This window comes from Hyla sarda, chromosome 3, assembly GCF_029499605.1.
Source record: "Hyla sarda isolate aHylSar1 chromosome 3, aHylSar1.hap1, whole genome shotgun sequence".
Classification (NCBI taxonomy): Eukaryota; Metazoa; Chordata; class Amphibia; order Anura; family Hylidae; genus Hyla; species Hyla sarda.
In genome coordinates, this window is record NC_079191.1 from 213680312 (window position 1) to 213705366 (window position 25055).

General features: G+C 42.0%; 1 protein-coding gene across 4 annotated transcripts in view; it reads right to left on the reverse strand.

Moving 5' to 3' along the window:
• Positions 1 to 11852: 11852 nt before the first annotated feature.
• The window catches only part of SNX14 (sorting nexin 14), an 87204-nt gene continuing 74001 nt past the window's right edge, over positions 11853 to 25055 (reverse strand). For all 4 annotated transcript variants that reach the window (XM_056566025.1, XM_056566023.1, XM_056566024.1 and 1 more), the window contains 5 exons: positions 21342 to 21506; positions 19717 to 19812; positions 17220 to 17311; positions 14740 to 14796; positions 11853 to 12375 (listed from right to left, as the gene is read on the reverse strand). In XM_056566025.1, the coding sequence (XP_056422000.1) occupies positions 12337 to 12375; positions 14740 to 14796; positions 17220 to 17311; positions 19717 to 19812; positions 21342 to 21506 (449 nt within the window). In that variant the 3' untranslated portion in view covers positions 11853 to 12336. The remainder of the gene's footprint in view (positions 12376 to 14739; positions 14797 to 17219; positions 17312 to 19716; positions 19813 to 21341; positions 21507 to 25055) is intronic.

A 25055-nucleotide genomic window follows, 5' to 3' on the forward strand; every position in this document is an offset into this window, starting at 1 on the left:
GAGGACGGGACAGGAGGTCGGGATATGACAACAATACATGAGGACGGGATATGACGTCAAAAGCTTCCTCCTTTGTTTATTTTTCTTCCCAACAAGGATTAGGAAGGAAAAACCGGGCAACACCGGGTACTCAGCTAGTCATAAATAAAATTATGGAGAATACTCGCTAAAAATCATATTCCTTGGTGGTAGTTATACATATATATCATACATGCATGATGAAGAAACAGGATGGACATAGAAATACATTGCATTAAAGGATATAGAAACAGACATTATTTTATTTTTAACTTTTACCCTATCCAGTCAGCGTAGAGATCATCCTGTTGGTTGGCGGAGTTTCCAAGTTTCTATATTGATTGTACATCAGGAGTAGCTGTATTCGGCCTGCTTAAAGGGGTACTCCCGTGGAAAACATTTTTTTTTTTTTTTTTAAATCAACTGGTGCCAGAAAGTTAAACAGATTTGTAAATTACTTCTATTAAAAATCTTAATCCTTCCAGTACTTTTTAGGGGCTATATACTAAAGAGGAAATGCTTTACATTTTAGATTTCTCTGATATCATGACCACAGTGCTCTCTGCTGACCTCTGCTGTCCATTTTAGGAACTGTCCAGAGCAGCATATGTTTGCTATGGGGATTTTCTCCTAAAATAGACAGAGATGTCTGCAGAGAGCACTGTGGTCATGACATCAGAGAACTCTAAAAAGAAAATCATTTCCTCTGTAGCATATAGCCCCTAAAAAGTACTGGAAGGATTAAGATTTTTTTTAATAGAAGTAATTTGCAAATCTATTAAAGAAAAATATTAGGGCTCAGGGTCAAGGACATTGATAATAATAATAATTTTATTAGTAATTATATTATGCACAATAGATGTAAGTTGGATGGAATAGCGGAGTCCGTGTCACACAGGGCCCTTGTGATAACACGGCATCAACTATATCTGGTAATAACATTTTCGATTATATATCTAAAATATATGAATATATATTTAAACTGTGACCACCATAAAATATGTAAAATAAATAAATAACTTCCCAATCAAATATATTCAATTACAAGTTCATAAGAAATTCAAAGTTCATAAAAATCAGCTCCAAAAGTCACTTATTGTCCATATAGATCATATAGATCAAGTTCCAAAAGTGCTCCAATTAATAAAATGTCACTGTAGAAAATCACTTGTCAATTGCAGGAAAAAGTCTTAAGTGTTATAACCAATAGCAACTGCCAATCAAATAGGTGTAACCAATGGCAACCGTCGGTTCACTCCTATAAATACCAGTACTCTGCAGCCAGCAATATTACAGCAATGGTCGGGCAACAGCAGATCCTGTACTGAATATGCAACTATCGGCAATAGATAAATTGTAGCAGTATATGATACTTTTAGGCTCACCACCCTGGGACCGCAAGTTCATATCCTTGCTCTGCATCCTTGCTCTTGCGGTCCCGGGGTGGTGAGTAGAGATGAGCGAACTTACAGTAAATTCGATTCGTCACGAACTTCTCGGCTCGGCAGTTGATGACTTTTCCTGCATAAATCAGTTCAGCCTTCAGGTGCTCCGGTGGGCTGGAAAAGGTGGATACAGTCCTAGGAGACTCTTTCCTAGGTATGTATCCACCTTTTCCAGCCCACCGGAGCACCTGAAAGCTGAACTAATTTACGCAGGAAAAGTCATCAACTGCCGAGCCGAGAAGTTCGTGACAAATCGAATTTACTGTAAGTTCGCTCATCTCTAGTAGTGAGCTTAAAAGTATCATATACTGCTACAATTTATCTATTGCCGATAGTTGCATATTCAGTACAGGATCTGCTGTTGCCCGACCATTGCTGTAATATTGCTGGCTGCAGAGTACTGGTATTTATAGGAGTGAACCGACGGTTGCCATTGGTTACACCTCTTTGATTGGCAGTTGCTATTGGTTATAACACTTAAGACTTTTTCCTGCAATTGACAAATGATTTGCTACAGTGACATTTTATTAATTGGAGCACTTTTGGAACTTGATCTATATGATCTATATGGACAATAAGTGACTTTTGGAGCTGATTTTTATGAACTTTGAATTTCTTATGAACTTGTAATTGAATATATTTGATTGGGAAGTTATTTATTTATTTTACATATTTTATGGTGGTCACAGTTTAAATATATATTCATATATTTTAGATATATAATTGAAAATGTTATTACCACATAGTTGATGCCGTGTTATCATAAGGGCCCTGTGTGACACGGACTCCGCTATTCCATCCAATTTACATCTATTGTGCATAATATAATTACTAATAAAATTATTATTATTAAAGTCCTTGACCCCTAATATTGTGGGTATAGATGTCTATATTGGGTAGCCCAGGTCCACTTGGTAGTCAGAGCCTCTCCATATTTCTGCTAATTTACAAATATGTTTAACTTTCTGGCACCAGTTGATTTAAAAATAAAATAAGTTTTCCATGGGAGTACCCCTTTAATCCTTTTCTTCTGTGTGATGTTAAAGGGGTACTCAACCCCTAGACATGTTATCCCCTATCCAAAAGGATAGGGGATAAGATGTCTCATCACGGGGGCCCCGCCGCTGGTAACCCCCGGGATCTCTCCTGCAGCACCCCGTGTCATACTGCAGCCCCTGTATCGCCCATCACAAGGCACGGAGCGAAGTTCGCTCCGTGCCTGGTGACGGGCGATACAGGGGCAGGAGTATCGTGACATCATAGCCCACCCCTTCAATGCAAGTCTATGAGGGGGGGGGGTGACATTACAATACTCCGGCCCCTGTATCGCCCGTTCCCAGCGGCGGGACCCCCACGATCAGAAATCTTATCCCCCATCTATTGGATAGGGGATAACATGTCTAGGGGCGGAGTACCCCTTTAAGGGTTGGCTTTGCACAACCTAAAATAGTACTGGATCCCAGCCTTTGGCTGTTTCCTCGCACTGTGGTATCTACACTTTGTGTTTTTTTTTTTATTTAAGAGTGCTAGTCCCGCCCTCACTTACTGCCTGTGCTTCAGCTTGGACAAGGATGATGATGCATCCGGACAGGATTGTGTTCTGGATAATATAGGGACCCCTAGTGGTCTTTTTTTTCTATTAATAATAATTTCTATAATACGTTTTTGAACCTGACAGTGCCCATTTAAGCTTGTATTTTTGAACCAGAGTTCAGATTTCTTGTCCGCATACCATATTTTCTTCTTTTTACAGTAGATATTAGTTAGGCTATTTAGCGTTGCCTGACGATTTTTGCTTTCTGTATACTATGTGCTTGTGTTGGTGGTATTTGGTTGTGTCCTGTGTCTCCCATGATGCTTCTGCCTTATTTTTGGGAACTGGCTACTTTCTGTGGCATCCCTCAGACTACAATGCCCAGGCAGGATCCTTTGTTTCAAGGTGGGACAAGATTTATTTCCCTCCCACACATTGGTCACCCCCCCCCACCCCCCCCCCCCCCGCCCCCCTGTGGCTGTGGAGCAGTGGGAGGATGAATGCACACACATATGCACAGGGACTGTCATAAGGGCACTGGCTTCACACACAACAAAAAGCATTCAAGCTCCCTTTAAGCACCTGATTTGTGATGTATTGTTTCGGGCCACACAACAAGCTGGCAAAAGGTCCGAGACAACAGTAATTTTGTAGGCTGCAGAAAATGAACTTTGAGTTCAGATTTCTTGTCTGCATACCTTCTTTTTTCAGTAGATATTAGTTAGGTATCCATATAATACTATGCAAGCTTTCCGTATTACTATTTAGCGGTGCCTGTCCATTTTTGCAGCTGCTCGGTCATGGAAACACATGCTATAAAGCTCCTAAGAGCAGTGAGACCATGGAACTCTCTACTAGGGATGTCCCTATACCAAGTACGATTACGTTTATTTTAAAGGGAATCTGATAACAGGGTGACCAGGTCATTGGCGCTGCTTACCGTGCTGATATGTGGGTTCCTTGTTGTGTACAATGGAGGCGGCTGCTGTAGTATGAGCACAGATTTCTCTCTTCTCCATTGGGTAGAACAGGGAATAATAATTATAAATTCAAGTTAGTGCAGTTGACTCTGCTGTAAGATTGCCTTTAGGTAGGGAGTATAGATAGGCGCAGACATTAGTAGCAGCCCCCCTGTAGACCGCAGCCCCCCCCCATTGTAGTCAGCAGACCGCCCCTCTTGTAGCCAGCAGGACCCCCCGTTGTAACCAGCAGGACACCCCTTGTAGATAGCAGAGCCCCCCTTGTAGTTTCTCACTTGCACCTGTCCGGTGTCACCACTCTGCAGCCCCATACTCATCACTGCCGCTGCCCCGTTCTGCTGTCCGCATCATGGCATCTTATGGAGGAGCATGTGACATATACGTCACATCCTCCGTAGCGTTACGCTGGGCGCAGTGGAGCGACATGTGTGTCACATGCTCCTCAATAAGACGCCATGATGCAGACGCCAGAACGGGGCAGCGGCAGTGATGCGGATGGCAGAACAGGGCAGTGGAGCGAAGCACTCCACCAGGTATAGGATTTGGTATCGGGGACATTAGACGAGTCCCCGATAACATGCAAATACCTGGTATCGTCCCCGGGACATCCCTACTCTCTTCCATATGATGTGACGTATAACTCAATAAACAAGTTCAAGGGGGGCCTGGATGTTTTTCTGGAAAAATATAATATTTACCATCAACATATTCTCCACTGTCCAAACACCTACCCTTTCTAACCCTACAATCACCCAGCCTCCTTTATAATGCTGCCTAGGGATTACACATTTCTTGTTCAAACATCAACACCCTACTATTTATGGCTTAAAACATTTCTCTTGTCCACCGCTTCCTTACTCCTGACACTGCTGGCATGCAGGCACATGCCCTCATATCCTGACTCCTACTCCTTCCTCTTTGGCCTGCGATCATACAAACTGGCAGCACATCAATACATTCTATACTCTGACAAACAACTTTCTCTGCTCGTTCATCTAATGACAACTCTTTGTCATAACCTTCACTGGCTTCTAACTAACCAGCATTTCAAGCTACAAATCCGATAACTCAGTTCTACAGCATCTACTTGGCCTCCGTATCCATTTATTCTTATAAATGCCACTACAAGCACTACCTCAATCTTACCAGTGCATGACCTACAGGACTTCTCATGTGCAACCTTTTAGGAAGAAAGCTGTCAAGTGTTTGGCCTACAGCTGTTCTATATGTCAGATCTTGTCTCTATTTCATAGATTGTAAGCTCGTACCTGTATTGTCTGTATTTTACCATAGTTTTGTACAAAGTTATGGAATATATAAGTGGTATACATGACAATAATAAAAACATTTGAGTGGCTAAATGGATAGGCCATTAAAGGGGTATTCCAGGCCAAAATTTGTTTTTATATATCAACTGGCTCTGGAAAGTTAAACAGATTTGTAAATTACTTCCACTAAAAAATCTTAATCCTTCCAATAGTTATTAGCTTCTGAAGTTGAGTTGTTGTTTTCTGTTTAACGGCTCTCTGATGACTCACATCCCGGGAGCTGTGCAGTTCCTATGGGGATATTCTCCCATCATGCACAGCTCCCAGGACGTGACATCATCAATGAGCAGTTAGACAGAAAACTTCAGAAGCTAATAACTATTGGAAGGATTAAGATTTTTTAATAGAAGTAATTTACAAATCTGTTTATCTTTCCGGCGCCAGTTGATATATAAAAAAAAGTTTTTGCCTGGAATACCCCTTTAATGTTTTATTGTGTGGGCCTGACCTCAGGGTCATTTAATGCACACCAGACCAGTTCCATTCAGTTAAATGTGACTGAGTTGCTGTACCAGATACATGCCTGTATAGAAAATCCCCAATGCCTGTATAAAAGCAGACTTCCATAAACCAAATATGATAATATAACAAAAATGATCAATAGCAATGTTACAGAAAACTTGATTTGATATCACAAGTCCAGCATACAATAGAGTTTAGTATAGTGCTAGTGTGCATGAGGCTTACAAATAAATAGGTAATAATTGTTGGGTAAATTCTACTGATGGGTCCTAGGCACCCCAGTCTGACAATGTTTCCATGTAGGGAACGTTAATGAATCTTGATTACAGAACTTTGCCAAACATATTTTCTGCAGTTTAATAGGATTGATGTGTCATTACCAACACTTGGATAGATCACATTAATGAGTTAGAGAGATGAAAATGCCTAAAAGGACAGTGCACCATTGCATGCTAGGACAACTTTTATAATTGCCTTCTATGATGTCTTTGCATCTGAAACATAATCTTACTGACAAGTTCAGTGGCTTTAGTACAAATGCTTTTCAAGTTAATGTTTTGGTTCACAGGATCCATTTAGATATCAAGCAAGAACAAATTCTCCTCTATTATAACATCCTTTCAAGACAAACATAAATAGACACAATATTACAATGGAAGCCTAGACAAAAGTAAAGTCAGCAGCAATACTTTGATGTCACAGATAAGGATTTGAAAAGTAAAGGGGTCACCAACATAAGGTGACTTTAGTAATCGTCATACGGTAATGATAATGCTTCTGAAGGATCTGTGCTTGTGTTGGTGGTAAATGGCCGTGTCCTGTCTCTCCCATTATGCTTATGGATTGCTTTTGCAAACTCGCTACTTACCATTTCTGTGGCATCCCACAGACTACAATCCCCAGAATTCTTTCTTTCAAGGTGGGAAGAGATTTATTTCCCTCCCACACATTGGTCCCCCCCCCCCCCCCCGCGCCCCCTGTGGCTGTGGAGCAGTGGGATGATGTGCGCTGGGACTGTCATAAGGGCACTGGCTTCACACACAACAAACAAAGCAGCCAAGCTCCCTTTTAGCACGACCTGTGATGTATTGGTTCGGGCTACACAACAAGCTGGCAAAAGGTCCGAGACAACAGTCATTTTCAGAAAATGAACTTCCGGGGTAAAGATAGACAAATAAATATGATACCAGCCATTAAACACAGTATATTAGTAACTAGACTAACTTTACTGCCGCTATCTTACATTCAAAGAAACCAAAATTCCGGAATACCCCTTTAATAAGACTATTCAATGGTGTCTGCAGCTCTAAGAAGCAAATAAAGCTGACAGATTCACTTTAGATAGCTGTTAGGGTATAAAAGCAAACTGTACTTTTCCTGGAGCTGATGCACGCCTCCTCGCTTGCCATCACCCCCCAGCCCCTCTTTATCTGATGTTCAGACTTCAGATAAACTTTTGCACATCTTGTTATGTGGGGGGACTGGTGCAGGTGCCTGCTTTATAGAGAAGCTTTTCTGTATTTTTTAATTAAACTCCAATTTAATGTAAAATAGGATTATGCAGCTCACGGCGATAAATGTGCCAGATTAAACTGAAGAATTCTCTCACCCAGAGAGAGAAAAAAGGGTTAAAATATTAAAAAAAAGGGATTTTTTAGTCCTCAAAATAGCTGTATGTTGGATGTCAGTTATTTTCAGAAAAAAATGATTCTTTAGACCAATGTAATATCTAAACAATTTATTCTAAAATATAAAACAATGATGAATACACAAACCGCAGGGCCCTACGGTTGTGCAAGCATTTAAAATAACTCAATTGATCATAAATGTAGGTGTCACTTGATACCCCGATATACACAAAGATATCTCCTGAATTTATCCTATAATAACCAACACATATAAGGAATGATGATAGATAGCAGTATTGTACTGTAACGTTGCTATTGTCACAGTCTAGTACTATTTATCCTGGTAAGTATTGTGTAAAAATAAATGCTCTGTAAGTCCTGTAATCAATAAAGTCCTGCAAACGGTACAGTAAATAAAGTCCTGCAATGAAAAAACAAATAGAGTCCTGCAAATAATAATTCATTATCACGCAATGTTTTTGTAAATTGTATACGGCCAGTCCTGTGGGAAAAGAAGTTGTAGTGAATTCTGACGAATAGTAGCAGAACGTGTCACTGTGAATCATGCAAAGGAAAAGCATGTAGCGTCATCCTGCAATAGAAGTGACAAAGTCCTGCTATATGATAGCACTTCATTTCCAGCACAAATGGGTGGATGGCTCTAAGTAAATGATTTGGGCACAGCGCGGCACTCACCACTCAGTGCTGTTCTGGTAATGGTGGTTCTCAGCTCTAGGTGGAGGCGGTGATGGATTTGTAGCGCTCACTCCGGTGGCGTGTGATGTGGGCAGTCAGCTGACAGGGCAGAGTAGAGCACGCACTCTATAGTTTTTTTTTAAGGTTCACTGGCTTAAATAGATTGTAGGGATTGTTAAATATGCTGGCAAACTTGTGCAGGCTCTTATGCAGGTTTCGCTCCTCTCCACAAGGAAATCTAGGACTCTCCTCCTGTTTGCTTCAAATGACCAAAATCGCATCAGTGTCGTTATCCTCAATGTGAATAGGGATCATGTGCTGGATTGAGTAGCTGTCATAACCAAATGCGTTTCGGGGTGTATAAAGCAATTCTGTACCCCTTCTTCAGTGGTATATGATACAATAAAAGAAAGCAAGCTTTTTATATGGTCTGGGAATCTCACACCTGTTTTTTATCTATAATTTACACAAAATATAGAGTTGATTACTTTCCGGTCTCACCCAAAATTCAGGATGGATCGAATGGAGCCTGCTGGCTATCCCTCCAAAGAGTATTTAAAGGATTGCTCCGCTCCCGAGCGTCCGGAACATTGAGTTCCTGAATACTGTGTGCAGGCCTCCGTGTTCACGCCCGCCCCCTCGTGACCTCACGGCCTGCCCCCTCAATGAAATTCTTTGGGAAGGGGCCACGACGGCCGTCACTCCCCCCTCCTATAGACTTGCACTGAGGGGGCGGGACGTGATGTCACATTACGGGGCGTGACGTCACGAGGGGGCGGGCGTGAACAGGGAAGCCCGCACACATTGTTCAGTAACTCAATGTTACGGACGCTGGGGAGCAGAGTAACCCTTTAAGCCTTCTACCTCAAATAGTATAGAGGCCATACACTTCACTATATAAACTTATCTCACATAAAGGAAACATCATTCCCCATATATTTCATTAAAGTTATTTGTAGAAAGACTAATAATCGATACCTTAGAGAAAAGCAAAAGGAAAATAAAAATTCAAAAAATATATTGAGAAATAAAAAGTAGAAATAAAAATAAGTATAAAAATAAATATAAAAATAAAATACAAGAAAATTTTCTGAAGAAAACAACAAGAAAAATATATAGAATGAAATAGATAAAATAAAAATAAAAATTGATAAAGAAAATAAAAAATAGAAATACATAAATAAAAATAAAATGATGCCAGTAAAACTAGCATACAGCAATGAAATTCAAAATCACAGTAGAAAGAGTTTTGGGATGGAGGCCGTACTGGAGGTCACCCGATTATCATTACACGGGGTGAGCCCCAGTACGGAGCCCATCCCTTTACAGAAATCCGAATAATTCCAAAATTGAATTAAGGCCCCTTGGTTCCAAGCTCTCGAATTAAAATCTTTTCTGACGCTCGGCCTTAGACATCTTTAAAGTGGTACTCCGTTGCTCAGCGTTTGGAACGGGAGTTTGTGATGTCATAGCCCCGCCCCCTAATGGTGCCACACACCCTCCCATAGACTTGCATTGAGGTGCAGGGCTATGAAGTCACAAGCTCCCGGCTCCAGCGTTCGGAACAATTTGTTCCAAACACTGAGCAGAGGAGAACCTCTTTAACATAAAACTTCCTCCACGACAATCTTTTCTCACTAACTGGATACCTACAAAGAACAGTCCTAAGGGATCCTTGTTATGGAATTGTGAAAAATGATTAGAAAGGGGGTGTTTCGGGCAACCTTTAAGATTATATTTGTATTTGGAGATTCTGACTTTTAGTGGCCTTTCCGTTCTACTGATCTATTGCATGTTATTAAATCAGAAATGTTCCATTTGAATGGATACACTGTGTGGAATGTACCTTAGAATAAATTGTTTAGAAATAACATTGGTCTAAAGAATAATTTTTTTCTGAAAACAACGGACATCCAATAGGTGGTGTGCTGAGGACTGAAAAATCCCTTTTTTTTTATATTTTAAACTCCAATTTACATTAATCAAAGGAAGTTTCCCAGAAGGTAAAAAAAAAACCTGCAAAAGTAATCAGGATTGTTTAAAGGTAACCTGTTAGGTTACTTGTGCTGTAGCATAATATAGTGACAGGAACGCTGTTTTCACTGCGATGAGAGAAGAGTCATCAGCATTCATTAAGTCCCCACCTGCTGATGATTGACACGTTTATCCCTCTTAGCGGGGCAGCATGACTAGCCTTGCCAGTATATCCACCTGCCTGTTCCCCCGCTACTAGCACTGCAAGAGTGCCAGGTTCCCACTGCTTACCGCTAGCTGTGTCACTTTTAGCACACAGGAAATGCCCAATCCGCCCATCAGTACATAGCGTGGCTGCGGTGCCAGAGCTATTGATGCCATTTGCGGGATAAAACAGCTGAACAAGATGGATAAAGTATGGTATGACTAGTGAGGGCCGGATTAGGTGGAATGCCACTTTCTCAGAATAGGAGTCATGCACTGCCCCCTTAGGCCCTGCACTAGACATAACACAGTACATCAGTCTTTCCGGAAATATTTGTTTAACAAATGACATCCACTACAGGCTTGGCAGTGTTGCGATCTTTTGGTCTGGCAAGGGCCTACATACTCAAATTTAGTTTATCGACTTTACAGACAGGAACTGCCCAGGACACAAGGTTACACCGCACTCTGAAAACAAAACAAAAATCATTTCAAACAGGAGACTATTGTGCTAGTTTTAAAAAAATGATATTAAAGGGGTATTCCAGGAAAAAAATGTTTTTTATATATCAACTGGCTCCAGAAAGTTAAACAGATTTTTAAATTACTTCTATAAATTTTTTTTAATCCTTTCAATAATTATTAGCTGCTGAAGTGGAGTTGTTTTTTGAGTAGTTTTCTGTCTGGCAACAGTGCTCTCTGCTGACGTCTCTGCTTGTCTCAGGAACTGCACAGAGTAGAAGAGGTTTGCTATGGGGATTTGCTTCTAAACTGGGCGGCTCCCGAGACACGTGTCATCGGAGAGAACTTAGACAGAAAAGAACAACTCAACTTCAGAAGCTCATAAGTACTGAAAGGATTAAGATTTTTTTAATAGAAGTAATTTACAAATCTGTTTAACTTTCTGGAGCCAGATTGATATATATATATATATATATATATATATATATATATATATATATATAAAAAAGTTTTTTTCTGGATAACCCCTTTAAAAGTGTCTGCATACATGTGAAAGCATAGCAGATAACCCAAATGAAATACAGAGGAGGATAAAAAACCACTAACATCTATAAATCCGCAAATCCTAAAGACACTTCACCGCACACTACCTCACAGGTTCAGAGTTGCCCATCGGGGAGTGTGTAAATTCACTGGTGGAACCTTGAATGACAAAGTACTGTATTATGATCAGACAAAAAACATCATGAGACTATTACTTGTTAAAAGTTTTATTTGTTTTTGGAGTGTTAATATGTTTACAGTGCAAATATTTACAAACTAATGTACAAGAAAAATACAGCATGTCACACAATGTGAAGCTAAGTTAAAGGGGTACTCCGCTGCTCAGCGAGTGGAACAAACTGTTCCAAACGCTGGAGACGGCACCGGGAGCTAGTTACTTCATAGCCCCGCCCCCTCATGATGTCACACCCCGCCCCTCAATGAAAGCCTATGGGAGGGGGCGTGACGAATGTCACGCCCCCTCCCATAGACTTGCATTGAAGGGCGGGGCGTGACATCATGAGGGGGCGAGGCTATGACCTAACTAGCTCTTGGCGCCGACTCCAGCGTTTGGAACAGTTTGTTCCACTCGCTGAGCAGCGGAGTACCCCTTTAACCCTGCAACATAAATTTTGTGCTGGTCAGCTCCAAGTATAATGCTTACCTGACGCTAAATCTACAAAACTGGAACTGACAACCTCTCACTCTAAATAAGCAGAAACTGAGTCAGTCAGGGCTCAGGCTATATCACTAAAGCCTAATAGACAGAGTATTTACCCACTTATTTTTATCTTTGTGGTTGTTATCAGTTACTTTTTACCTTAACCATTGACCTTAATGAACTTTTATGTACTTTGGCCTATAACTTGTGGCAATAGAACATTTCGGTTCTGTAATCTTGATGTAATCTTTATTATACTGCAAATCTCTAAGCAATTATTGATGGTTTTTCTTTCTTTACATTTTTAGAGTTCTGACTGACTTGTTTACTGATTCATTTATTGCGTTGGTCCGTATCAATCCCAGTAACAAGGAGAAATGTAATAGAACTGCAGTTGTCTGTTACATCCAGGTTGGCAAAGAGGACAACTCCTTTTGAGGCTAAAATAAAAGACAATACAATTATTTGCATTTATACACATATGGCAACATACCTTGAACATCCTTTGCATAGCATTATTATTTTTCATTTAATCCTAACCTTAACTGCATACATCAAATGAAGTACGCATCTAAATACAATCATATAGATTTTCTTACACTGCCAGTATATTATTCTGTTTATACCATGTTTGTGGTGTACATTAACTGTACATGCCAGGAGTTGTAGTTTTGCAACATCTGGAGGACCACAGTTTGGAGCCCACAATGTAGTGGTCTCTAAACTGTGGTCATCTTATGTTGGAACGGCTGTCTGGGCATGCTTGGAGTTGTAGTTTGGGCATGCTTGGAGTTGTCTGGGCATGCTTGGAGTTGTAGTTTTGCAACATCTGGAGGACCATAGTTTGATGACCACTGTTGGAAAAGTACACATTTTTTTTTTTGCACTTTTTTGGGAAAAGTGCCACCAGCAACTGTTCTGCGCTGTGTGGCCGGACCGTACCCCATTGCTGATCATTGATTTGTTACTGATCAGCACATTTTTGGGGTACAGGCAATTTATTTTTTTTTTGCTTTTTTTTTGGAGGGGAGTCGTAAAACAATCGCTGGTGGCACAGAGCACAAATTCCCACAAAAAAGTGCAAACAAAAAGAACCTGCACCAAAAAAATGCTGATCAGAAATCAGCGTAGTCTGAACATGGGGTCCGGTCCAGCCACACAGCGCAGAACAGTCGCTGGTTGCACGGACTGCATACGCCCCCCAAAAAGTGTAAAAAATAAATAAAAACCTGCACCTCAATAAACGTACAAATCACTACACCTACATTACACATTGTAATAAAGTGAAAACACTACATTTACACACTTAAAACTAGGGTTGGCCGATATTATTGGCCGATATTTACGATTTTGGACGTTATCGGTATCGGCAATTACCTTGCCGATAATCCGATAATGCCCCCCGCACCGCACCCCCCACCACACCGCCAGAGACCACCGGTGACCGACCGGTGAAATAGCCGATAATTCATACCGGAATATCGGTATAAATTATCGGCTATCGGCCTTAAAGTCCACAGATTATCGGTATCGGCCCTAAAAAATCAATATCAGTCGATCCCTACTTAAAACCCCCCCCCCCCCCCATAAAATATAAATACCCCAAAAGGTGTTTCAGTAGAGGAGGCATGAGGCATATGCCATGCGCTTGCCTCTGACACAGAGACCGCCAATGAGGGAGAGGAGAAAGACCCCACATTTCTTTCTCCTCCCCATCATCATCCAGTGATGATGAGCCCCCAGAAGACGGCGCCGCAGGGCAATGACAGTAGAGGTCCCCCATACTATTGACCCTGTCCCCTATACAATTTCCCCTGTCCCCCCATATAGGTGACCCCGCCTGGACCCCAGTCCGGACGGTTATGAGCCACTGATTTCTGGGTTTGTTGGCCACCCAAGAAACCAAATTGACCCCACAGTCCTCACTGAAATGGACTTTACGTTTTGGAAACTATACCCCTCAAGGAATGTAACAAGGGCTACAGTGAGCATTGAGCAGTGAGTACTGCTTTAAGGTCAAAATGGGCTATGTCCTTAAGGGGTTATCCACCATAAGGTGATTTTAGTACATACCTGCCAGGCTCTCTTTTTGTGAACTGGGTATTTCCTGTTGGATTTGGTTCTCAAACTACACATCCCATAGTTTCACGCTTGAGACCCCACCCATTGCAACACAAATGAGCTGCATCCATTCAGGGTTTTATAATCAGTGTGCCTACAGCTGTCTCCCTTTGCACACAACTGACTAGTGAGTCAGGTCTCGACGCACTGCAACCTGGGAAATCCTGAGACCCGAGTCATTTTTTATGCTGTTAAAACTAAATATTGGGGTGAAAAATCCTATAAGAACTGCGAGACCACGGTGACACACAGGTACTGACACTATATTATGAACTACACTAACTTTACAGCCCCTGTAGCATAGTCAAATAAAATAAAAAATCCTGGAATACCCCTTTAAAAGTCCAGTTGTGCACTTGAAAATGATATCCAAGTCCGCACCTATAGGTGCTGCTTTTTATTTTCCTCATTGCTAGCTTCTTTTAAGTTTAGGTCAATTAAGGCAGGGCAGTGATCAGCGACTAACTAGTGCCTAACTATAGGGCGTCAGTCTAAAACACTACTTTCTGTATCATTATTGGTTCACAATTCTACTCTTTAGATAACCTGCTGGACTCAACTTTCATTGTAAAAGCCTTCGTGTTTTGTTGCATAGCCGTAACATCCCATAGTTAGCCAAATATGTGTATGGCATCCTAGGTAAAATATAATTATAACCGTACAAATACAAAAATACACTGTACCTTTCCAAGTTCTGGGAATATTTCAAGCAGAACAATATCTAATAGAACATAAGATAGCTGAAATGACATGACATACTTGGTGTTAATTTAACATTAATAGGCATAATAAGAACATTTTAAACAAAAATACAGCATTATAAAAGGTATATTAAAAGATGACAATGTGAATATATAAATAAGCAATGTCATTTAAAAAAAAGTGTGAGTAAGAGTGTGAGAGAGTAAGAGAGTGAGAGGGAATGTGAGAGAGAGTAAAAGAGAGTGAGTGTAAGAGAAAGTGAGTGTGAGAGAGAGTAAAAGAGAGTGAGTGTAAGAGAAAGTGAGTGTGAGAGAGAGTAAAAGAGAGTGAGTGTAAGAGAAAGTGAGTGTGAGAGAGAGTAAAAGAGAGTGAGTGTAAGAGAAAGTGAGTGTGAGAGAGAGTAAAAGAGAGTGAGTGTAAGAGAAAGTGAGTGTGAGAGAGAGTAAAAGAGAGTGAGTGTAAGAGAAAGTGAGTGTGAGAGAATATTTGAGAGTGAGTGAGAGAATGTGTGAGGGAGAGAGAGAGTAAAAAAGTGAGAGAGTGCAGGAGAGAGAGAGACACTCTCACTCAATGTCTTCTTACCGTGATCTGTATATTCAATTGATGCTGTTTCCCCTCTCCTTTATTATTATGGTTATTAGATCAATTAAGTATTTTTCATATTTTTTACATGTATATATTTCACTGTGTTTTAATGTATAACAGAGCTCGATTGATATAGATTGACAGTAGTGATGTATATATACCCACTAAAAAGATAACACTATACTAGAAAAAATGCATACAATAGATAAGTAAATAACTGAGTAAATAAACAGACCACTTGTTTGAAGTCATGGAGTGCTGAGGATGATCTGTTTGTAAAAATTGGTTGATAATGCAGCTAGCTGTATGTAAGTGTACATAGAAGAATCGGTGCTGGTTTGAATGCAAGTTTATATTGGGAGAGATACCTATATGGTGAGGCATGTACTTCATTGTTATTAGGGATGTAAGAAAAAAATCGATTCTCGCGATAATCGCGATTTTTTCATTTGCCGATACTGAATCGATTCAAAATATTTTTGAATCGATTCTTTTAGGGATGTGGAATTTTTATCTCCTGACGCCCGGAACAGCATGTCATGTCCTGGGCATCAGGAGATAAAAGTTCCACATTTGTGGAGCCGGGCAGGCCGGATCTGACACGGTGGCGCTCTGGGTGTATGGAGCGGGCTCCAACTCGTGCCCCCTCCGTACTATGCGACCCCCGGCTGATTTCAGTAGCCGGGGGCCGCCGCTAATAGCCAGCATGCGGCGATCGCCGCGGCTGGCTATTAAAGGAGTACTCCGGTGCACACTTTTCTCATGTTATCCTGTCCGGGCTGCAAAATAAAAGAAAACGCACTTTATCTTACCTGCCAACTAGCCCCCGGAGCTCCGGTACAGGTGTTTGGTCCCCGGGCTGTACTCTTCTTACTTCCTGTTAGCCCGGCACGTCACACGGAGCTTCAGCCTATCACTGGCCGCAGCGATGTCCCGCCTCTGCTGGTGATAGCCTGAAGCTCCGTGTGACGTGCCGGGCTAACAGGAAGAAAGAAGAATACAGCCCGGGGACCGAACACCTGTACCGGAGCTCCGGGGGCTCGTTGGCAGGTAAGATAAAGTGCGTTTTCTTTTATTTTGCAGCCCGGACGGGATAAAATGAGAAAAGTGAGCACCGGAGTACTAGATCTCCGCTGTCAAAGCTGACAGCGGCGTCTATTGGGATCTATGAATGCTCCCATGTGGGCGATGTATCGGGATATATCGTGATGTATCTTCACCTAGACGGTATCGCGATATATCGGGATATATCGAATCGCCACACTGGTATCGCGATTCGAATCGTATCGCCAAATTCTTGGCGATTAACACCCCTAATTGTTATAGGCTTTATATATTATTTTGGATTACCTATTCTATACTGATACCTATTGGCTTTGTACTTTTGATAATTATGTACTCCAAACCATTCCTGTTGCTGAGATGTTAAACTAATGTAACAGAAAGAGTCTGTAAGGCTGCATTCACACCACCATTCTTTAATAAGGTGATTGGATCTAGGTGGGGGATGTGGAAACCAGGCACTCTAGTACCCCTGCCGAACCCGGCCCCCATCTTATTTATTTGAATGAGCCGACCGGAGTCAGATAGTGACTCCGGACGGCTCATTTCTGCCCTGTATCCGGTTTTGTGACCAGACTAAAAACCGTAGTTTACCACAGTTTTCAGTCCGGTCACAAAACCGGATGCAGATCAAAAATTAGCCGTCCGGAGTCACAATCTGACTCCGGTCAGCTCATTCGAATAAATGAAATGTGGGCCGGATCCGGCTGGGGTACGGGAGCGCAAGGTTTTCACATCTCCCAGCTGGATCCGGTCCCTATATGAAAGAATCGTGGTGTGAATGCAGCCTAATTTGAGTTTCTAATAAAATCACCTGTTTGTTGAGCACTGGCTGTTGTAGACCATCAAATAACAATCGAATTCCTTCATACTTGGCTTCATCCCCGATACATTTTGCTATTAAATCTAAAAAAAAAACACAGAATAAAGGATAGGATGTTGACTAGGTAACAAGACAAAAAACACTTGTCGAAATGTATCATTTGCTCAGTTTCTGGTGCTGAGCTATTGAAAGATTGGTTTTCCCAGTGTGTCATTTATTATTACTTAGACGTCTCATATTTTTTGGCCTGTGCACCGATATATAAACCATGTAATACACCATCCCTTGATTTAAGATTTGAAATAAAAACGGCCCCCGTGGCATCAAAATACAACTTTTTGCTGTAAAAAGTTGTATTTAATAAATTCAGGATATTTATGGGCCCTGTATGTGCGAACTGCATACATGCCTAAGTTTGCTTAAACTTTTGTGATTATTTAGCGCAAAATACACAGCGCATATCAATGATAAATTTCTTCCATTAACATTACTCAAGGGGTCAATATAAATAAGGTGATACCTTATAAAGGTGTAAGTATCATTTTGTACAATAATGTGTTTATGGGAAAAAAAAGTTATGGAAAAAAGTAATTTTTGGCTCACTGCACGCCAAGAGAAATAACTTAAATTTTTTTTGTCAATTTGCCCATTGAAAGAAAGGTTACATGTTTTCACCGGTTTCATTTTAAAAAGGGTAATGACAGATTTCCTTTGGAAAAAAAAAACTAAAATGTCATCAGTGTCACCTGCACTAACCTGTTGGTACAGACAGGTAAGTGCAGGTGGCACTGATGACAACTATACTTACCTGGTCCCGTTTCGTGCTGCAATTCTCCGGCTATCCTATTCGGCATCTTCAGCACTGGGTCCGACTTGGAGCGTGTGATGTCACTGCTGCTTTTTGCAGCGGGACCCAACAGCGGTAACGTCACAAAGCTCCGCCCATGCTCCAAGTCGTGCCTGCAGCTGAAGATACTGAAGAGGATAGCCAGAGAACCACAGCATGGAATGGGACTAGGTAAGTATCTTTGTCATCAGTGTCGTCTGCACTACCTCTCTGTACCAACGTGCATGTGACACTAATGACCGATTTCCTTTCAGGTGTTAAAAAGGAACAATAAAAAAATTAAACATAAAATCTGATAAAATGAATGTTAAAAAAAAAAATAAATAAATAAATAAAAAAAAAACATTTAAAAGGAGTACTCCGTGATATAAAAACGTGTCCCATATCCTAAGCATAGGGAACATGTATCAGATCCGACCGCTGGGGCCCCCCGTGACCTGGCTCTCCTTTTACATGGGGTGTGTTGACCACCGCACAAAGCTGTGGCCGAAACGCCCTCTCCATGCACCTCTATGAGAGAGCCGGAGATTCCTGAGTGGAGCGCTATGGCTCTCCCATAGAGCTGAATGGAGGGGGCATGTCGATTGCCTCTTCATTTGGTAGTCAACACGCCCCATTCAGGAGGAGAGCCGGGGCCGTGTACAGGAGATCACATAGGAGGGTTTTAGCGGTAGCTCCTTCACGATCTGACACTTATGCCCTATTCTTAGGATAGGGGATACATTTTATATGCTAGAGTACTCCTTTAAAGAAGATCTGCAGCCATCTGCGGATAGGGGATAAGTGTCTGATCGCGGAGGGTCCGAACGCTGGCATCTCCCGCGATCTCCTGTAAGGGGCCCTCGCACGGCTCTCCCGTGCAGGAGGCGTGTCGGCCACAGCATGATGCCGCGGCCGACATGCCCACTTCGTGTATCTCTATGGGAAAGGTGGAGATGCAGAGTTTGTGTATCCCCACCTCTCCCATAGGAGCTGTATGGAGGGGGAATGTCGTCGACCTCAGCGAGAGCGGCAATGCCAGGTTCCTGTATCGGAGATCTCAGGGTCGGACCCCCCCTGCGATCAGACACTTATAAGTGTCTAAGACTGCAGTACTCCTTTAATGAGTTTTATACATAATGCTATATTTAAAAATAATAATAATAATAAATAAAAGATCCACCATATATTAAGGGATTTGTTAAGCAGAGTGCCACAGGTGTAGAAATGGTTAAACACAAGTAGAGTTTCCCAGTTCAGAGTTTCGCCTGAACTGTAAAAGACAGCTTACAGGGGCATTTCCATCTAGTTTTGTTAGGTCCTATTACTAGGAGACACCCTTCCGTTATAATCAGTGGAGTACAAACACGTGGGTCTCCCATGGCGAAGAGCTATTTCTCCTGCTCAGCATGCTTGTATTAGTTATGACAGTCTAGTGATTGATCCCAGAGCAATGCTGTGTCCCTCTGTGGGTGTGGGGTCGGTAGCGAGGCTGATATCAGTATTAAAGCTAAGAGGACATGGGAAGCGTTGATCTGACAGACAGGGTGCAATGCTCCAAAAAATTGAAGATTGCTATAGCAATAGAAAGAAATACATGTAGTGCATAAAGCCATGTCCTTTTCTTGATTTTGACAAATTTTTCTTACAAGTGTCACAAACCTGGAATGTAAGCCATCATTTCTTCAAAGGTCTGTTTTGCCCGTTTCTGCTTGGCTACTGCAGATCGCGGTTCAGTGGTTTCACAAAACACAGCATCTACAAAGAAAAGAAAAAAAAAAACTACTGTATGTTTCCTCCTTAAAGAAGGATATCTCATGCTAAAAAAATGTCAGTACTATGCCTGGGCTGCCTGCTTATCACACAATAAACCAGACTCACCTGCAGCCTCTCTCCCTTGTTATCCCGGTATCGAGCTTGAGTTCTCCGGTGGTGTCTTCTTCTGCAATGCTGTGATCAATGCGCCACAGCGTGGGTCAGAAAATCGTCAGCCGAGGAGTGCCATCAATGCGGCCGGTGATTTGCCGAGTCGCGGTGCGACACGTTGACCATGGGCAACACGGAAGAAGACACCAACAGAAAACTGGCGCACAATACCAGGACACTCAGGGAGAGGCGGCAGGTGAGTCCGCTTTATTGTTTTATATGCAGGCATCCTAGGCATAGTACTGAAGAAATTTTAGCATGGGACGTCTCCATTACTGATGATCTATGTCCACAAACTACTATCCCCTGTGGAAACAAGCACAATCAGAAAAAAAATTCCTATTCATGACTATTAAAGGGGTAATCTGGGGAAGTCTACTTATTTCCTATTCACAGGATAGGAAAAAAGTGTCTGATCGCTCGGGGTCCAACCACTGGGACCCCCTGCAATCTTAATAACAGGGCCCAGCAACCCACATGTTATTGCAGCCCTCCAGTCCCCACCCTCGGAGAAGAGCGGGAATGACGACCCGCTCAGCCAATCACCTGTTTCAGACAGTTACTGGCTGAGCAAATCGTCACTCCTGCTTATCTCGGAAGGTAGAAGCTGCTGCGCTGAAAGAACGGACAATTTCGTAGGCCCCATTCTGGAGATCACAGGGAGGTTCCAGCAGTCGGACCCCTCACAATCAGACACTTATTCCCTATGCCCTGGATAGGGGATATGTTGACTTCCTGGAGTACCCTTTACTACTTTCAGCAGCCTTTCAGTCTAAACAAAAAAACTTTTTTTCAGACACCTAGTGTCATTTACTTTTTGCCAGCCCAGCTTTATCAATACATGTTTAACCCTTTTAATTTGGGTAGCTGTGTTGTGCCAACCCCAATTTCATTACTGTGTAGACAGGAGGCAATGATTAGCTGCAGAGTTATAACCCCCCTCTCCCCTCCACTCACATTGCCTGTCTCAGGAATCTACTGGCAGTCCAGTGTATTCTAAAAGATAATGCTTCAGTCTGCCTACACTACCTGCTGCTTGTGATAGGAGACAGGGGAGATCAGGTGGAGCTGCATTACATAGGAATAGACGGGACTTACAGCAAACAGAAGACAAGTAATGCGAGTCAAGGAAGCTTTATTTGTACAAAAAAAAAAAAACACACACTGCTGACAAAAATGTACTATGGTAGGAGGGAGTTAAAGCACTTCATAAAGCTGTTTAAATGCATTTATTGTGATCAAATAAGAATAATAGCAATCAACAAAATCAACTATTTTACAATGTAGGATTTAGGATTTCATAATAATCAATATGGTGGTCTGCAATTGTATAAGGAGAGAAAAGATTTTCAGATACGTACCTCTAAGGAGTGTAATAAGTGAAACCAGTCTATGCTCTTGACTGAGCTGTTCAAGTTTACATTGCAGGTAGTGGTCAGTGTAGGTCTCAAGGGTGTTTTTTAATAGGATTCGACCTCCCATTAACAGGTGATGCAACCAATCCGAAATGTGGAAAACAACACGTCCTGTTGGTAATTCATAATAAAAATGAAAAGTAACTCAAAATTACAGTTTCAAAGCCTTACATGTTGAAACTAAAGAAATGGGGTCAATTGGACTTAATGTTAAGTTACTTTCTCTATGGGAGAGCATATAGGAGAGAAAATACTAAAACATTTGTAACCTCACAAAATTGTCCTTACACTTACAGAACAAAGACCACCTAGATCAGTGATTCTCAACCGGGGTGCCCCGGCACTGCCTGGGGTGCCGCAGGATTTTGCCGTGAATGTAAATTTTTTTTATTTTTTTTATTTCCCGCCCCAGTCTGCAACTCACGGCACCGCAGGGGGGGGGGGGGGGGGGGGGGGGGGAGGGAAGCCTGCGTGCGTACTGCGCCCACAGTGTCTCTCGGCATCACCCAGCGCCCCCCTCCCATCGGCTTGCATTGAGGGGCGGAGCGTGACGTCACACGCCGCCGGCCCTGTAGCCCCCAGTAATCAGACCCGGAGCGAACACGCTTCGGGGACTGATTACAAACGGGGTGCCGCGTGCATGATCGCGGGCGTCCCCAGCTGCGGGACTCCCGCGATCAGGCATCTTATCCCCTATCCTTTGGATAGGGGATAAGATGTCTAAGCACCGGAGAACCCCTTTCAATTTGAAACATGACTCACGATTTCTTTGGAAATTTTTTCTTTATTCATATTTCTTTATTCATATTGCACATTGGCATGTCTCAGACGACTTTATAACAGCATTTTAGCAGCAGAAATTAGCAGCATAAACCGTAGTTCCACCAGTCATGGCACATATGGTTTATGCTGCTAAAATGTTGTTATAAAGTTTTCCGAGACAATCCGATGTGCAATAAGAAATAAGGAAATAAATCCGGAAGAATTTTCCAAAGAAATCGTGAGTCATGTTTCCAATTTAATCTCACCTACACAGATCAATTTAGTTGGCGTGCGGTCAGTTTATGTTTGCCCTACACACGTGTAATACTGAGATTGCCTAGTGAGTCTAATGGAGCTCTAATCATGTACACCCATGTACACTCTTCTACACCCATCTGTCACCCATGTGCACCCCTCTGCCCCCCATGTACACTCTTCTACACCCCTCTGTCACCCCTACGCCCCTCTGTCACCCGTGCACACTCCTCTACACCCCTCTGCCACCCATGTACACTCTTCTACACCCATCTGTCACCCATGTGCACCCCTCTGTTACCCATGTACACTCTTCTACACCCCTCTGTCCCCCATGTACACTTCTACACCCCTCTGTCACCCCTACGCCCCTCTGTCACCCGTGCACACTCCTCTACACCCCTCTGCCACCCATGTACACTCTTCTACACCCATCTGTCACCCATGTGCACCCCTCTGTTACCCATGTACACCCTTCTACACCCCTCTGTCACCCATGGAAAAAAAAGTGCAGAGCCTAATAGGTTTGTTTTGCAGGTTTAATGGTGAAGAATTGTGGCTGGAAGAAATTGTCATGATGGCCCGGACCAGATGGAGAAGAAAAGGGAACGATGCTGATTAGAGAAGATGTCATTTGTGAGTTGCTGTCTAAAGCCGCACGTTAATCTACATCTCCACAGATAAATAGATATTGTGCATTTTATGTATTGCAGTGCTTTTCCCTTTTTTTTTTTGCTCATCAACCTTGGTAGGGGTGCCCCGCGAAAAAAAAATTTGGGGAGCGGTGCCCCAAGCCGAAAAAGGTTGGGAAACACTGACCTAGATCATTGTCTTCCTGTGTGCAGAACCACAAATTCCCTCGAACAAATGCTTCAGCACAAAGGTTCTTGGGGTAAGGTAGGTTCTTATTTATTTATTTTTTTTCACTAAGATCTACTGGTATAGGGAATGAAACCTGGTATGCATCTTGGCTCAGATGAAAGCTGTTTTTCTGGTGTCAACTGAGATGTAAAATTTCTGGAAATGCTGACTGCTTTTTCTGGTTTGTTTTTTTCCAGAAAAAAACATTAATTTTACAAATGCTGGATGCTCTCATCGGACAGAAAATTAAGGTTTGTTATTTTTCTTTTTGCAGGGTGTGCAGAATGGAAAGATAAAAACCCTTGATTGGATAACCCTTTTCAGGCCGATCTGAGAGGACAGACAATCCACTACAGTGGAGCCCAACCACAACCAAACTTAACTGAAACAGTGCCCCTAGAGACAGAAATGTATATTGCGTTCTCAGAATTTGAATTGTATTTCAGGATTTGCTTTGTCTTCAGGTGAGTCTGGACAACTTGCAAAGATTCTCAGATGTCTTTCATGAAGGTCTATTTGTTATATAGCTTGAATACCATGTGTAAAACATATTGGCCCTGATTATTGTAAACCAGACATGTTTTGTCAGGTTGTGTGCCAGATTCTGGCCCATTGCACCAGAAATCCTGTCTGTGCCAAAATTTGTGCCAGAATCAAAATAAAACCCTGACAACTTTCCATATTACTGTGAAAACCCGTGACCATCAGGAAGAGGGGCGTGGCTACTGAAAAGGGGGAGAGTCTCTGACATTATCAGAAAAATCCAACATATTTACTAAGGTTTCCACAGAAAATGTGGTGGATTTGAGTTGAGGAAAACCAGACAGATCAGAGCAGGTGCAAAAAAAAAAAAAAAAAGCAATATGTAGGAAAAAAAGTGCAAAATGTAGGGAAGCCTTAGAAAAAAACTGTAGGGAATTAAAACCTACAAAGAAACCTACACTCCACTCTTAGTAAATCAGGGCCATTATCTATCATTATAAAAGAACATATTCCATACTCAATTTCTTTGACACAGATGAAAAGCCTTTGACATAGGTCTCGAGGGGTACTGCTCTCTTGCAGAGTCTGTTCTCTTGCAGAGGTCTCGAGGATTCTGCTGCAACGCACACACTGCAAAATACCACTGGTATTCTACTCCACATAGGCTTCTGAAAAATGTTCCATGACATGAGGGGTTTTAGAGTTTATACTAGGATTTAACATTTATTGCACCACAGGGCAGGCCTTATTGTCAATAAAGTTTGAGTCACTGCCACTCCGAGCGAGACTCCTGGTATCACACATTTTCACTGGTACTAGCATTCAAATGGCTAGATTGTTATCAATACAAGTATTCCTGATAAGGTGGAATTATACAATGCTATTTAATGCTGAAAGGACAGACAATGCTAAAATGAGTTATGTGTGGCAAAAAATATTATTTATTTTCTACAATTTACGCATTTTGAAAGATTGATTTTCCCATAAATAGTTTTTTCCCAATTTTTTTTTCTTTGCTTCCCTGTTGAAAGGGTGCATACTTTTTTGCAATTAAGTATTGTCTAATTATATTGTTACTTAAAATCTATGAACAAAATCAAAGTGTAGATTTCCAAAATGAAAGTGTGGATAACGTGGGGGTGGGGAGTATTATTAACCCCTACCCACTATAGGACGTATGCATATGTCCCAGCACCCGACATGTTCGCACGCATATGTCCTAGCAATCTTCTGCACTGCCGCAGGCAGCGCAGGAGATCGGCGGCAGGACCCGGCTGTGATTGACACACCGCAGTTGCC